Source organism: Octopus bimaculoides, chromosome 1 (assembly GCF_001194135.2).
Source record: "Octopus bimaculoides isolate UCB-OBI-ISO-001 chromosome 1, ASM119413v2, whole genome shotgun sequence".
Taxonomy (NCBI): domain Eukaryota; kingdom Metazoa; phylum Mollusca; class Cephalopoda; order Octopoda; family Octopodidae; genus Octopus; species Octopus bimaculoides.
Window position 1 is genome coordinate 191,534,196 of NC_068981.1, and position 17,449 is coordinate 191,551,644.

General features: G+C 34.4%; 1 protein-coding gene across 1 annotated transcript in view; it reads left to right on the forward strand.

Moving 5' to 3' along the window:
• LOC106877592 (uncharacterized) overlaps nucleotides 1–17,449 on the forward strand; it is a 76,916-nt gene that overhangs the window by 46,772 nt on the left and 12,695 nt on the right. Inside the window, exons 4-16 of the mRNA XM_052972953.1 lie at nucleotides 463–514; nucleotides 3,303–3,379; nucleotides 4,914–5,115; nucleotides 5,681–5,772; nucleotides 6,382–6,517; nucleotides 8,214–8,378; nucleotides 10,705–10,836; nucleotides 11,803–11,913; nucleotides 12,016–12,732; nucleotides 14,291–14,375; nucleotides 14,411–14,485; nucleotides 14,612–14,729; nucleotides 16,286–17,079. Of these exons, the coding sequence (XP_052828913.1) occupies nucleotides 463–514; nucleotides 3,303–3,379; nucleotides 4,914–5,115; nucleotides 5,681–5,772; nucleotides 6,382–6,517; nucleotides 8,214–8,378; nucleotides 10,705–10,836; nucleotides 11,803–11,913; nucleotides 12,016–12,732; nucleotides 14,291–14,375; nucleotides 14,411–14,485; nucleotides 14,612–14,729; nucleotides 16,286–17,079 (2,756 nt within the window). The remainder of the gene's footprint in view (nucleotides 1–462; nucleotides 515–3,302; nucleotides 3,380–4,913; nucleotides 5,116–5,680; nucleotides 5,773–6,381; nucleotides 6,518–8,213; nucleotides 8,379–10,704; nucleotides 10,837–11,802; nucleotides 11,914–12,015; nucleotides 12,733–14,290; nucleotides 14,376–14,410; nucleotides 14,486–14,611; nucleotides 14,730–16,285; nucleotides 17,080–17,449) is intronic.

Genomic DNA, 17,449 nt, shown 5'->3' on the forward strand with positions numbered 1-17,449 from the left:
ATATATATATATATATAATGAAAGTGATTGAGACCTTAGCAATAGCAAATAGTATTTTATTGTTAAATTCAGAAGTTTGCATACCAACAAGGTAATAATTGTCATTGATAATACAGATTTATACATGTCTGTGTGTGTATGCATATGAATTCATGTATACACCCACATACATATATCTATGGTATTTGTGCATAAATTTCATAAACACATTCGTTTTTAGCCATTGATAAAATAGAAAAGATTATAGTAATGACAAGTAAACAATTTTATTTTATATAAAATATTCAAATACAAATTTGATAGTGATAGATCTCCAGCCAGTAAAAATAGTTCAGATTAATCTTTAGTGAATTAGGAGTCCTGCAGCTAATAATGTTGCTGTATATGTATGCTTTAATAGTCCTGTAATTAACAGAAATTTTTTGAGTCAGTTTTTATCATGTAATTTTCTGTAATTTTCAGTGGTTCCCGTTGTCCATGTGGGGAATACTGCAACAACAAAAGATTCACTCGAGTAAGTTAATGAGTTCAATTCTGTGTCTAGTTTTAGATAACTTATCTATTAAAAAAAAATAATCGAAAAAAACTTCAAACATTAACTGCATTCATTTATTCTCTCTCTCACACACACACACACATACACACTGAATATTAGATTGTTTTTACAATCTTCAGTTAATGATACAAATATCTCTGCGGTGTCTCATGCAAATGACATGTAAAAGCACCCATTACACTCTTGGAGTGGTTGACGTTAGGAAGGGCAGCCAGCCGTAGAAAACCATGCCAAATCAAACTGGAGTTTGGTGCAGCTCGTCATCTTGTCAGCTCTGATCAAACCATCCAACCCATGCTAGCATGAACAATGGACATTAAATGATGATGATGATGAATTTTATACAAAAATGTTATTGTGTGTCTGGTAAAGCAACAAAGATAATTATTATCATGATGATGATTGTGGCAGCTGTGTTGCAGCACTCCATATTTGTTATGGCTGTAGTTAATGATGCAGAGGCTGATATCACCTTTTACTACTACGAATGTGGCCATCACAAGCACAATTATTACTGCTATCACTACTAACATGACGGCAACCTCTGACATACTCATTGCTAATTTGATACTCTTGATATGATGCAATATTAAGGCTATTTTGGGTGTGGTGGTAATAACGATGCTGACTATGACAAATATGTTTACCATCATACTCCTCCTTGGCAAGGCATTTTAAACATGTTTATCAATTGGTGGAAATTTTTCATTAAAAAATTTTCTTCTACTACACAACAGACAATGTGATTGGCTATAAAACTAATTGACTAGTTTAACTTTTGTGAAGCTAGCTTGGCTAGTAAACTTTGTTTAGAATTTTACTTTACTCTGGAGATATGCTTTGACTGAGAAGACCCAGCAAATAAAGTGAGATCACAGCTGTAGCCTACGCCAGTGTCACATAACCAGCCCACTCAAAAAGTACCTTTGGATCGTAGGTCGACATGCCGTGCTTGAGGAGATCTATTGAGTCAAGTACATCAAAATCAAAATGAAATCAAACCACAATCAAATGGAAATTGTAGTTGTGGCTGATGCCAGCACCGCCTGTCTGGCTCCTTGTGCTGATGGCACGTAAAATGCATCATCCAAATGTGGCTCCCGTGCTGGTGGCATGTAAAAAGCACCATCTGAACGTGGCTGATGCCAGTGCCGCCTTGACTGGCTCCTGTGCCAGTGGCACGTAAAAGCACCATCCAAACGTTGATGCCAGCCCCCTCTGGCTCCCGTGTCAGTGGCATGTAAAAAGCACCATCCAAACGTGGTCGATGCCAGTCCCCTCTCACCCCTGTGCCGGTGACACATAAAAAGCACCCACTACACTCATAGTGGTTGGCATTAGGAAGGGCATCCAGCTGTAGAAACACTGCCAGATCAGATTGGAGCCTAGTGCAGCCTCCTGGCTTCCCAGACCCCAGTTGAACCGTCCAACTCATACCAACATGGAAAACGGACGTTAAACGATGATGATGAACTACAAGATCCTGGATTCAATCCCACTATACAGCAACTTGAGAAAGTGCTTTCCTTTATAGTCTCAGAGCAGCAGTTTTGGATGTGAGATTTGGTAGAAAGAAACTGTGGAAATCTCTAGGAAGATTCATTCCTGTTTTTAGGTGGTAGATTTAATCTGTCCCATGAGTACTTTTCACAGAGTTTACTGTGTTGCTAGTGTCTGGATAAGGTCACTGGTATGAAGATATCTTCCTCTCTCCTGTCGATCTTAGAGACTCTAGAAAAGGTTATAGATACTGCTGTTTATCATTTGACTGAATCATAAGAAAAATATGGGCTAGATTAATGCACACTATGCTCTACTTACCTCAAATAACTTAAGATGTTTTCTTTAGTCATTAAAATTGTTGATCTTATATGAAATATCTTTTGATTGTATTTGTCCTTGTTTATCATTGTTGAAATTTTAGGAAATGTAAGGGGTGTGTATGTATAGATCATCACCATCATCATCATCATTTAATGTCTGCTTTCCATGCTGGCATGGTTAGTACGGTTTGACATGGGGCTGGCTAGCAAAGCTGTCCAGACTCTGACTGTCTGTTGTAGCATGGCTTCTTTGGCTGGATGCCCTTCCTAACATGAACCACTTAATAGTGTACTGGGTGCTTATTATATAACACCCACAGAGGTGCTTTTTAAGTGGCACCTGCACCTTAAAAGACAAGCCTGTATGTGTAGAAGATGGTGATTTTACTTAGCTTGACACATCTATCAAGTACAGCAAATTACCACATCCCCTGGTCTCTTGTCATTTCCTCAGTGAGGCCCAATGTACATGTGTGTGTATGTGTCTGTCTGTCTCTCTCTCTCTCTATATATATATATATAATGATGCAAGACTTTGAACCTCGTGAAGGAACAATAAGGGACGAGGATGGAATAACTGGCAAATGTTATGCTTCAGAAGACCTGCCCATCTCATGGCATGGGTTAAACAGTTTGACAAGATCTTATGAATTCAATGTCTGTATTAATATGGTTTCTGTACAACCGTGTGCCCTTCCTAACATCGATCACTTCAAAGTGATGTGTGTTTTTTTAGTGCACCAGCTCTGGTGAAGATTGTCTTACATCTTACAAGACTAAGGGCCCAAGATGGCGCCTAAGTGACTCCTGCTATGAAAATATAACATTTGAAACAAATGTATAAATTCTAGTAACACTTTTAGATTACAACTGATACTCAGGAATTAAATGTAATAATAAAAACACTATTTTGTACTTTTTAGCATCAATATGTAAATGTCACAACATTCCAGACAGAAAACAAAGGACTTGGATTAATGACTCTTGAAGATGTCCTGCCGTAAGTAGTCTTACTTAGAAACTATTGTTTTTAACCATCATCATCATTGTTTTAAGTCTACTTTTCCATGCTTCTATGGGTTGGATGGTCATTATTGCACTTGTAGATAGATAGGAGGAGCAATCTCACAGTTTTCATTTTTGGTTTGATTTCTGTGGTTGGATGCTCTTCCTATCATCATCATCATCATCGTTTAACGTCCGCTTTCCATGCTAGCATGGGTTGGACGACTTGACTGAGGACTGGTGAAACCGGATGGCAACACCAGGCTCCAATCTAAATTTGGCAGAGTTTCTACAGCTGGATGCCCTTCCTAACGCCAACCACTCAGAGAGTGTAGTAGGTGCTTTTACGTGTCACCTGCACGAAGGCCAGTCAGGCGCAACATCTTTATACAGTGCACTGAATGCATTATGGCACCGGTACCAGAAGAAATTAGGGATAAGAGCATGACAGATAGCAAGCAATGGATAAATGGTAAGGATAAATAAATGTTGATACTAAATTGCAAGGTGGGGAATATAGCTAGAGTCCTTACCTGGGGTGATCCCCTTAACTATTTTGATACCAACATGCTTGAGACTACTCCTGATTCTGTGATACAAACTTCTTGTTTTAAAATATTTAAAACTTCCCATCGAAAGCACTTGTTTCAAGGTGAGTGAGAGGTCAAGGACAATAAAAAGCAATGTGAACAAATGAAATCTGTTGCCATTCTTACTCACACAGGCAACATAATACAGTGAGATTGAGAAAAGGAGAAGGTAATTGAGTAGCCTTAATGGTATGCACATATACATGCATGTGTGTGTGTGTGTATCTACTGGTATTTCCCTTCAAACCACTTCTCCATTCTTGTTCTTCACCCTCTATATTCACCTCTACTCCTATCTCTAACTATCTGCTATTCTTTCCTCTCACTTTTATAAACCACCCACTCCTGATCCACTGTCCATAACTACCATCTTAACTTTCTCTCAGATACTGCCATTTACTCTGATATAAATGTTGGGTAGCTATGTATCTTATCTGTAGCAAGACGCTTGTCCCTGACGTAAAAATATCACCTCTCCCTCATCTCAAATACCATCATCACCTCTACTTAGTTGAAGGGCCTTTCCCTTTCTGCTACTATTTGCCGTCCCCTTTTTTTGTCTTTTCCTCACTTGCAAGATACTTGGCAACCCTAGTAGTGCTGGTGGCATGAAAAAAAAAAAAAAAACAGCTCTCAGGACACATTGTAAAATGGTTGGCATTAGAAGGGCATCCAGCTTTAGACACCATGCCAAAGCTGACATGGAACACAATGCAGCTCTGTTTCACTGATCATGTCAAACTGTCCAAAATGGATGTTAAATGATGATGATGATGATGATTACATACATACACACACCTAACGATACATGCCTATATAAATACTTAAGTATACATTTAATAAATATAATTTTGAAGATTAAAAAAAAAAAAATTATTCCTTTAAACAGTTTTTTAGTTCTATCAAAGCAATTAATCTTTTGTTTACTTTCTTTTGTAGGCATACATTTGTCATGGAGTATGTTGGAGAAGTTCTTGACTATAAGCAGTTCAAGAATCGGACAAAGCAGTATGCTAAAAATGGCCAGGAGCATTATTATTTCATGTCCCTGAACGCTGATGAAGTGATTGATGCCACATACAGAGGAAATAAATCTCGTTTTATTAATCATAGCTGTGATCCAAATTGTGAAACTCAAAAGGTGAGTTTGTGAGAAGGAACTGTTTTTTCCTATAATTCCTCTATGCTAGCATAGGTCTTATAATTTTTCAGAATTGATCATATGCATACGATTATAACAGTTTGTTTTTACTGCCATATGTTGTTCCTTATGCAAACTGCTTGCTGTTAAATCGGGGTGCAGCCTCTTGTAAACCAAGTAAACTGGAGCAAACGATTTTATGTGCCTTGTTCACAATCATTACACATTGGCTACTGTGAGGTTTGACTCGTGGCAGATAAGTTGATTTCATTTTCATTTGATAGGTGCTGGCATGGCTGTGTGGTTGAGAAGTTTACTTCCCTACCACATGGTTTATGGTTCAGTCCCACTGCATAGTACCTTCAGCAGGTGTTGTTTTGGAAGTTGATTTGGTAGAGAGAAACACCTCAGATCTTTTGTAATCATAGAGAAATTCAAACTAACATTTAGTTAAATCAGTTTGACTTTGTTTCACCGTACATTCATTATAAATAGAAATTTTCATATATTATCTGCAGAATCAATTGTCACACTCAGCTTATTTATTTACTTATTTTTTCTTTAGTGGACAGTAAATGGAATGCTGCGAATTGGATTTTTCACCAAAAAGTATATTAGTGCTGGGCAGGAGATGACATTTGATTATCAGTTTGAAAGGTAAATCTGATATCTAGGTGTATTATTTCATTCCTTTGTTACACTACTTAACAAGAGAGTTAACCTGACATATGATGGAGCTAAAGCTTTGATATTAAGCTAGTACTTTTTATCCATTAAAGTCAACTGTGTGATTCAGTTTTATTATTTAATCAAATATTTTACAGTATTATTAAATAACAATATCTTTTGACATAAGATCCGGCTAATGATGCCCTATTCCGTTGTATTTAATATTCTTTATTAAATTTAAAAAAATACTTTTTTAAAGTTCATGAATAATAGAACAAGTAGAAAGATATATTTTTCAACACATAAATACTGAACAGTATAGTGTTAAATACTGAACAGTATATATATAAATACTGTATAAATACTGAATAAATAAACAGTATAAATACTGAACAGTATATAAAGGATAAAATCCTTTATATACTGTTCAGTATTTACTTGTTGAAAAAATCTTTCAACTTTCTTTGTTGTAATCATGGTTCACATAAATGACCACATCTTGTTAGTTTAACATTGACTTAGATCTTTTCTTTTTAAATTCCAAATATATGAATAGTTAGAAAAGTTTTTCAGTGGCATTTTGTATTATTTGTGTAGCAAACAAGCACAAAAATGTCACTGTGGCTCAAGTTGTTGTCGAGGAACAATAGGTGGTAAGAAAAAGTCTACAGTGAAATCCAAGAAGAAAAGTGTTTCCTCAGAAAAGAAAAAGAAAGAGTTTGAAGATGAATCTGTGAGTTTACTAATTCAAAATATGCTATATTCCACTTAAAAAAATTGTTCTGTTGGGTAATTATGGCCAAGATGATTTCAGAAATAAAAGCTTTTGGTCAAATTACTTAATCTTTTTGTAAAATACCACTTCTATGATTTATTTCTAATTTGTTACTGGGATATGGGTAGTCTGGTTTTTTATTTTCCTTTTCTTTTATCATAACATTTTTGCTTATAAATAACCAAATAAGTGGTATAACTTAAAGATTAGGAATACATTTGACATTTTTTAAAAATTAAAATGAAATAATGAATTATTTTATACTAATTTGTTCTCATTTTAATTGGCTAGCCATTTAGTTACAGAGCTTGGTTTGTTGCCTAAAAGCTGCCCTTGCAATCTCGGCTTATCTATATAGATTGGTTAATGCTTTATAATGTGATTCAAGCAATTCTATCAGAGCCATTAACTCAATTAATTTTATTTGGATTTTTGGTACTAATCATGCTTCTAAGTTAAAATATTAATGCTGCTGTGGATATTTAAAAACTCTTAAAATTAATTCATTATTTTTTTTTTTTTGGTTTACATTGTTCTAAAAGCTTGTTTGTAAGCTTTTGTTTAGGTCCCAAGTTCTATTCTACTTTATTATTAGACACAAATATATATGTTATAGATTACAAGGAAGAATAGTATTTTTTTATTATTATTTTGGTTTTTATCAAAAGCAAAATTTTTTATTTTCTAATTTTACCAATGATTTTGATCTGGCCATCCACCAATTGCACAGGTCTTTAATAATTAAAAATCAACATCACAGATTCTGTCACTGATCAAATATGTTAATTAGCAAGTACAAAAATATAGGTTGGAGAGATAAAATTCTGACTTAAAAGTTCTAAGTTTCCTTTTGGATACCCTTTTTGTTTGCTTTTCTTTGTTTTTGAAAATTCTAATTTCTGTTTACATTTTCATTCCATTTTTCCTCTTTTTTTTTTTGCAATTGAAATTTTCAAATTATTTTTATCATGTCTGGCAAAATTTATTATCTGTTAATTCTTTTTGTAAATTGAATTTTTAAAACCTTTTCTAAAACAAAAGGTTTTCTAATTTTGTAACTTGAAAAAAAAAAAAAGTATTTTATTTTCTTCAAGTTCTGAATTCTAGAACTTTATTTTATTTTACGATGTTCTGTAACCATGGCTTTCTTCAAATCTAACACTGACAGTGTAGCATCTTATGAAATTTATTTAGAATGTAATTGATATATTGATTATTGGAATAATATATTTAAGTGACAACTTAACTGAAATTCATTTTGATGGCTAGTGAAAATAATATTTGTCCAATAAAAGGACTTCTATTGCTTTTTCTTAGCCAAAGTTTGGTCAAAACTATATTATTTCATAAAGGCTTAATTAGCTTTGTAGTTGTTATAAAGAAATTATACATGTTTTACGACTAAGTTTAAAATGAGAAAAGAATTAGAATAAGAGAATAGTGTTGAGGATATACGTATTTTATATCTCTTGTCTTTGAACTAAAAATACTTAACTCGAATTCTTGCTTTTTTGAGTTGTATAACCAAATTCCTCTAAATATCTTGAAGTCAGCTGTTCCATCATATGCCTGAAATCAGTTGTTGGAATTCTGTAGAAAGCCTGTGATACTGGAATGGAATTTTCAAAACCTTTTCCCCTGACCCTATTTCCAGAATATCCTAAAGCTCAATAAGCAATGGAACAACATGTCGCAGAGTGATGATGATGGTGATGACGGTGACGACAATGGTGGTGACAACGGTGATGAGGAGGACGACGGCGATGACGAACAAGGCGCCGTTAAGAAGCAACCAGATGGCCAGATAAAACTACTCATGGTAAAATTAGAAACTAACCTCCTGCTAGTATTGAGACTAGGCAACAAACTACAGCAGCAGATGTGTCATGTGTCACTAACCATCTGTAGGCTATGATACCTAAATTTCAGGGGTTCGTTCTCCACCCTTAACCCCCATATAATGTTCAGTCCCTTCCCCAGCTTTCATTTACTGTTTGTATAAAGTGAAAAACTATCAGCTTCTTTGCATTTCTATTTTCACTTTCTCTCTCTCTCTGTCTCTCTCTTTCACTCTATCTTTCTCTCTCACACACATACATATACATTACTCACACATCTAAAAATCTGACTTTAATTATACTAAGTCTTTAAATAATCATGCATGTTGACAGCATTTATACATATTTTCAGTATATGTATTTATGTGTGTATGTGTGTTTATAGACACACAAACACACCCAGATACTTATTGATGTCTATTTGTATGTATTAATTGTTGGATGTTTTCTGTTTTATTAATTTACGTTTCACATTATCTACTGTCATTTCTACTTTCAGTGTTTTAATTAGTATCCAATTTATTAGAGCACTTTATTAAATTGGTTGGTTGATAATTTTTATAACTTGATTTTGAGATTCATCATAAATTACTAATAGTTAACATTTTCAAAATCAAAGAAAATGAAGACATTTTAGTAAGATGTTTTTTTTCATTTAAGCTATCATAACTGATTCAATTAATCTATTATCCAATTATTCAGTTTTATTTATAGCTCAAGATTGAATTTTGTTGAGGTTGGTTAATTATTGTCTTAAAGTTGCATTATTGTAGCTTTAATATATTATAATTATGGAGGCAGATATGTTGCATTACCATAAATAAATCTCATCATTTAACATGTTTTCCATGCTGGCATGAGGCAGATAGTTCAGTAGGATCCAACAATCTGGAGGACTGTGCCAACCTCTACTGTCTGCTTTGGGATGGTTTCTACAGTTAAATGCCTTTCCTAATGCCAACCACTTTAAAGTATACTGGATGCTATTTATGTAACGCCAGCATAAGTGAGGTTACCATGTAATAACTCACAAAACTAAGATTTCCCTTGACTAGTATCATAGAGTAGGAAGGAGGTGGCTTTGTGCTAGGTGTTCAGAAATTAAAGTATGGTAAGGCAAGAACAAGTTTTTTGTTGTAGAGGAGATACATAGCTATATGAGGGTGATTGCAGGTAATTGGGGTGGAGCTGGAAAGAAAGATAAAGATGATGAGTTGTTAGAGCGTACCCTCAAAGTACAAGAAGGTGACTAGAAGGGAGAGTGGGGATAGAAGATTAGATGGTGGGGATGAATCTCTGCCTCACAATTCTGAATCCCAACTCTTGGGCCAAACTTCCTTCTTTATTTTACAGACCATGCCAGAGTGCAAAATAACTGCTGGTAAGATAATGGTTGGCATCGGAACAGGCTTTCTTCTTTCTTCCTTCTTAGAATATAGTCCTGTATGTAATCAAAAGAGATAATTATCATGTGTGAAGTGGTTTGTGTTTTGGTGAACTGAGCCTGTTTCCTCTACCATATATCTTTCAATTTCTTTACTTCTCTCCTACCTTAACTAATATAAGGTTTAATAACTCTCCAAGAAACCATTGCTATTGTTAGAGATATTGTGGTGAGGTTGTCAAGCTTTTGGAAAATGAATTTCTCTACCTGAGGCATTTCATATATTTTGCAAGAACATTGCCAATTTCTTTGTACTTTTGTTTGCTGAATTAAGAAAAAATTTTCTCTGCTACATTTGTAAAGTAATTTGTCAATATTCTGTTTTAAACTATCCACTCAGTTTAAAAAACAAAAATTTTTTTGTCTCTTGTTTTTGTCTCTGTTACAAAAGTGAATAAATGCTGTCTGATGCTAATGTGTTAATTTATTTTAAAAATAGTTTTCTTGCATTGTGGTGATATTCAGTTTCCCTAGGAAAATTTTCTTTTGTTTTATATAACTTTATATCTATTTTCATATACATATATATAATATATACAAACACACATATACATAAAAACTAAATTTCTATGAATTTTCCACTTTTTTTAATGATTAAAATTTTTTTTTTAGATCACGTTTAGTGTGATAACTATATTACCTTACCTAATTTCGTTAATTTAACTCTCTTTCTGCCATCAGGCTTATTGATTTGATTGCAAATCCACAAAATGCCTTTCTGTGTTGCCTTAATATCTTGCCTTAAGGCAAACTATCTGAGTTTCATTTTGTTTTTCCATTTATAATACTATAGAAAATCTACATTTTAAATTCCTTTTTCTTTTTCATTTTTCCTTTTCTCTGTATCCTGATTTTGTTTTTAGTTGGAAGAAGAAATGGAACGAATGTCCCAGTTAGAAGGATTAAAGAATAAAGAACATGTACTTAACCTGTGCAGGTTAATGGTTAGAGCAGAAAGTAATGACCATCGATTGTCCATATTGCGCATATTGCAGGTAGGTGAATCAGACTTTAAACCTTGTCACAAAAACCAGTCTCACTAAACCCATCACTTTGTTTCCACTAAAAATGGATGTATTTTATATATTGTACAACACTCCATCACCATCTTCATTTAATGTCCACTTTTCCATGCTTGCATGGATTTGATGAAACTCATTGAAGCAAATTTTCTACTGTTGGATGTTCTTGTCATGAAACTTCACCTGTTCCTAGCAAGGTAATATTTTCCCTAGTCCTTTGAACATGAACAATAGCAAGTCATGTTTCATGGAATATTGCAGACAAATAACACCATTTTTCCAAGGTGTAGATGGTTCTATGACCAGTAGTTTTGTTTATAGTGTACAAATATCAAGACCCTGGGACACAAATGCAGACATAGACAAGCATGCATGCATTCGCACACACACACACACACACACACCTAGCTTTTTGGTTTCCATTTTACATACTCTCTCATAAGGCATTGGTCAACTCCTGGCTATAGTAGAAGACAGTTACCCTAGCTGCAATACAGTGGTATTGAACACAGAGCCATGTGGCTGTAAAGCAAGCCTCTTGGCCACACAGCCTTCCCTTATGTCAGTTGTTGCTGCTACAAAATAATTATGAAGTAAAATTGATTCTATTGGGTTGTCTGGAAAGTTTGTACCGATTTTTAAAGGAAAGAAAAAGGTCAATAAATACTTGCCATTACATTTTTAATCAACCAAATATGAACCATTTTGTTGCACAATGTGTCTCCATCTTTCCTTTAACTTGAAAATACCCTCTTCCCAGAATTGAGGTGGTTTCATGGCAAATAAGTCGAAAGGTAAGCTACTATAAATCGGCATGAACTTTCCAGACAACCCAATACCATGATACCATGTTTTCTGAATTTTAATCTATAAATAATCTGTCTGTCTTTCATTTTGATCTGTTTCATTCTGCTTTTTTTTTTCCTTTTTCATTCTTAGGGCACAAATGAGCAGGCTTGTTTGCGTCTATTCTTGGACTATCATGGCCTACCTTTACTGTGGAGCTGGATGGCTGATATTGGTGATGGGGCTCCCTATTTAAAATTACAGGTATTATTTGCTGTTTATAGCTATAAATATATTTTTATATTACATGTAATGGGTTCTAATAAGCATTGCAATAATATGAAACTCTTTTTATTTCTTTTGTAGATCTTGGACACTTTGAAGATGCTTCCCATAACTAACAAGACAATTCTGCAAGAAAGTAAAATTTTACCTATGGTTATAAAATGGGCTACTGAACTTAAATTGACGGCAGATCCCGAAATTGAAACAGAACAAAGCAATGATAATTCGTCACAAGCTGGTACTCCTTCATCAGTGGCAAGTCGAGATGAACGACCACCGAAGAAGAAGGTTAAATTTGCTGACGAAACTAGTTCGGACAGTGAAATGTCAGAGTGTAGCCGGTTGAGCGGCATGATATATGTCAATGAACCTACAACTAAAAATGGACTGAATGAAGTTGCCGACAGCTCTGATATGACATATACAGATTATTCTACCCCAGGAGGAAATTTGTACATAGACGATTTAGATGAAACCAGATCTTCTAAATCTCCTTCTAGTGGAGTGCCTAAAAGTGGAATTCTTATTAAACCAGAACTGCAAAAAGAGTTATCAAGTGAATCTTCCTCTTCACCTGTAGTTGACGACAAAATCCAGTCTAATGAAGCTGAATCTTCCTCTCCAGATATACTTGAGAAATCAACGAAAGAAAAGTCAGAAGACGATACTTTAACAAAAGACGATGACAGCAGCAATGAGGTCAAGGTAGCAGCGGACGAGAAGAACTTTGATTCAAGCAAGTTGTCATCAGTGGTTTCTCTCGCCACTGACCTACTCAAGCACTGGAGTGATTTGAAGGTAACACTTTTAGTAAACATTTAAAATAACTTGTTTTAATGTTACATCACAGATATGTTTGTATGGAGAAATAGGCATGGCTGTATGGTTAAAAAGTTTGCTTCCTGACTATATGGTTTTGGTTTCAGTCCAGCAGCAGAGTACATTGGGCAAGTGTCTTCTACCACAACCTTGGGCCAATCAAAGCTTTGTCTGAAACTGAAAGAAGCCTATTGTGTATAGTTGTGTGTGTGCAAGTGCACACACATGCACCTGTATATGTGTGTGTTGACAATTGCACTCTATAAAAGTTGCAGACTGTGAGCAATTTTGTTGTTAGGTCTTTCAACAAATTGTCCACTCACTTCATTCCCATGAAGATGTATGAAACAGGAGATCCTTTATTTGAAAAACAGATAAAGGTTGGCAACAGGAAGATAGTCAGCCAAAAGGATATTGATTTAACCCATGAAATGGGTAAAATAGAGATAGAAACAAACGAAGTGCAGTGGCTAAAATGTACTAAGTAAACAGATTATTCTTATGAAAAAAACTCAAGGTGATGAGCTGGAGGAATTGTTAGCATATTAAACAAACTGTTTGGCAGCCTTTCTTCTTCCTCTTTGTATTCTATGTTCAGATGCTGCCATGGTCAACTTTGCTTTTCATCCCCTTGAGATCGATAAAAGAAGTACTAGTTCAGCAGTGGGGTTGGTGTAATTGACTACCCTTCCTCTGAAATTTCAGGCCTTATGCCTATAGTAGAAAGAATTATTAATAATAAATGTATTGTGTGTGTGTGTGTGAATATCTGTAATCTATAAATGAACTTGTATGTATAGGAAATCCATCCTGTAACATTCTGAACGAAGTTCATGAATTCAACTATACTCCGTTACTTGTGCTATTAACTTCTACATCAAGCTAACAAAAGAGCATCTTTAGGTGCTTAATTTGCTAAAGAATAGCAGCTGAGTTCCCTTGAAACCACACCTTGCAAGTTTAAAATAGAAAGGACACATTAAATAATGTAGCCCTAGATACATTGAATTGAAAATAAAATGGGGCTAATCATTGCAGGGTTACTTTGATCAGGGCCAACCTTGACCAAACAGACTTCTGTATCATCACTTCACAATTTATGCCCCATGCTGATAAAACAACTTATGCATTTTCTTTATATGTGCATAATGTTTGGAACTGAATGCAACTTGTTTTTGAAAAGCAACAATTATTTTTACTAATTAGGTGTAGGAGAGTAGTTTGCTTATTTAGTCACTGGACTTAGGTTAGTAAGTCAAATGTGTTTGTACACATATACATAGTTGTGTGTGTGTTGAATTATTTTTGAAGCTGAAAATATTTATTCAGGGGTTTGAGTTTTGTATTTAACACTTTATAGCATTTGAAATGTGGTGCACACAAGGCTCAAGGCTTTGAGTCACACCTGCAGTGTTCCCAGTTTCAAAAAGAATAAAAGCATTGAAACTCTATGTGTTTTGAACTATTTTTTCTGTTGTAAACCCATACACACCCACACAAAAATACTTAATGTATTTCTTTTTTTTGTTTTTAACAGGAAGTTTTCAAAATTCCAAAGAAAGAAAAGGTTGAAGAGCGGAAAAGAACAGAAAGAGAATTAGGCAAGTTTATAACTTTTAATTGTAATTAAACTGATTGCTTCTCAACAAATATTCAGCTTCTTTATTTTCTATTTTAAATACACATATCTTTTGTATTCAAAACTGTAATTGTTTTTCCTTCCTTCAAACAAGTAAATTGTTATTATATATATATATATATATATACATATAGAAGCTATATTTCCTAAGTTATGTTTAAGATTGAGTGTGGAGTTAGTTTTTGCATTGCTTTATCATATTTTTATATTTTTTTACAGAAAGAGATCGTAAGCGTAGATATGAGGCATCACCTGATAAAAATCATAATCGTTTTAGAACACGCTCAGATCGAAGGCGGGATGATGTTCAAGAATTGCTCAATCCCAATAGGCCTAGGTATTTTGTTTTATTTCATGTATTCAATTTAATGTCATTTGTAGAGTGAGCCTTTAAATCTGGGATGGGTGTCAAATTGTGAAATTTAATTCACAGGGAATTTATTTCAGTAATAATCATCTAATTTTGGCTCAAGGCCAGCAATTTTGTGGGGAGCTACAGATCTATTACATTGACTGCAGTACTTTACTGATACTTTATTTTATCAGCCCCAAAAACATAAATGCTAAGTTTATCTTCATGGATTTTGAACTCAAAATGTTGACAGCCAGAAGAAATGCTGCTAGGCATTTTGTCCAATGCATTACTGATTCTGCCAGCTCACCACTTTATATAATAGTAATAATAATAATAATACTTTCCACTATAGGCATAAGGCCTGAAATTTGGGTAAGTGGGACTAGCTTATTATATTGACTCCCAACACCTAACAATGATAACAAATGATGTGCATGGTACATGGGATAAAACACAAGCCAGAAAAGTGAATCGTAAAAGAGCCATAAAGATGAAAGAATGCCTAAGGCAAATTATAGATTAAATAATCACAGAACTTGGAATAAAACCATCAGCTATTGCAAAGAAATAATGAATTATATTTTCAGGAACAAAAAAATATTAATAATAAGAAAAAACATCAAACATGCCTATAGGAAATACCAGTTTGTTTTGAAATACTTCAAATCAAAATATGATGTGAGGCAAAGAATTATTGTGTATATTGCAAACAACTCTTATAATTAATTTTAGTTGAAATATTAAATCTCAATACTATTGCAATATAGTTTTTAAAATATTTTGTTTTTGTGAAGTAATTATATCTGTTTATTGGCAATAATCTATAGATGAAATTAATGAATCTGGGAAATACGAATTTTATCTTCTATTGCTGAGTATAAGCTTAAGTGTGGCTGTGCCGTTAACAAGCTTCCCACCCATGTGGTTTCAGGTTCAGTCCCAGTCTATAGCAATTGTCTTCTACTATAGCACCACAGTGGGTGTAGTGCTAGTCAATTTATTTGTTATCTCCTGCTTCATGTTTAAGTCACTTTAGCCATTGGCTTACCTATCCTTGAACTGACACTAGTTCAGTTCCAACCCCTTAAATGGATATTGTAGAGGTAAAAGTAGTTCATTGCTACTAGCAGCAAAGACAAAGCAGACATAATGTTTTGTTAATGTTTAACCCTTATTTCCAATGCACCCATAGCCAGAAAAAAAGGCAATGGGAAATCTATTCAATGTGTTTCTACCTATAGAATCTTCACATCTAGATAGTTCTTCAATGGATCACCGAATAATTCATTGAGTTACAATGTTAATGTCTTTCTTTAATATAGTTAGATGTTGAAGCTACATATTAAAGAACACATACACATGTGCTTGATTAATTCTAATACTATTATAATATTGTTAATATCAATATGAATAGTTATGATGTCTTTCTAGTATTATTTATCTCAAATGTATGTATTGTTTGTTTTTATGTTTTATATATGCCTTGTTTCTTTCATGCAATTCATTTAAGTGTTATATTTTGCATTTTACATATATAGAATTTATGGTTTCAACAGGCGTGTTCTGCTACCTACACCGCCCAAGCTGAGCAAAGAAGAACGGCGCCAACAGTTTGAGGCCCAAGTAAGAGCAGAAGATGAACGTGCAGAATTTCAAAAGCAACAAGAAGCAGCTTACATTCAACAACAACAAGAATATATGCAACAATACAATATTTCCGGTGAAGGCAATGGCTATGATTACTATGCACAGCATGACCCAAATATTGCTTACCAACAAGATCCAAACATGGTTTACCAGCATGATCCGAATGTAGCATATACACAAGATCCTTCAGCAGTGGTAGCTTACCAAGCAGACCCAGTGACTGGAATGTTTCCAACTCCTGCTACATACCAACAAGATCCAAATGCTCAGTATCAAGACCCCAACAGTGTTTACCATCTATCCAATTATCTCATACCACCCCCTACAGATCCAGCTGCCTATGCAGTGTCAACAGCTGATCCAGCTGTATACCCAGTACCACCCCCAACAGATCCTAATGCTTATCAAATACACCCAACTGACCCAACTGCTTATCAAATACAACCACCTGATGCAAATGCTTATACTGTAACCCCTACGGACCCAAATGCATACCAGGTCCCTGCACCTGAACAAACGACTTTCCAAACCACCACAGAACAGACTAGTTATCAGACTGAAAGTAGCAACTATCAGATATCTGTTCCACCACCTGTTACACCTGTACCTACTGAGCCTAGTTATCCAAAACCAAGTGTAGCAGTAACAGCTGCTACTTCACCAGCAGTTACTCAACAACCAGCAGGTAAGAAAATATGTACACTTGCAAATACTCACACAAACACACACACACATGCATATTCACATATGTACACAGATATGACAGAAGTAAATAGACACCCTTATAATCAAAATTTATTTAAATCTGAAATTATACATTTAAATTATTTATTAATTCTTATAATGTGAATACTTAGTATTCACATTATAATGCCCTTTGCATTTTTCAATGCAAGGACCCTATTAGGCATGCTACTGATCAGATGATGAATATTCTCTTGTGGAATTTCTTGCCAAGTTGCTTTCTTGTTCTTTTTATGAAGTGTCCTGTCCATTATGTCCCAGAGGTGTTCAATAGTGTTCATATCTGGTGACTGGCTTGGCCATGGAAGCTT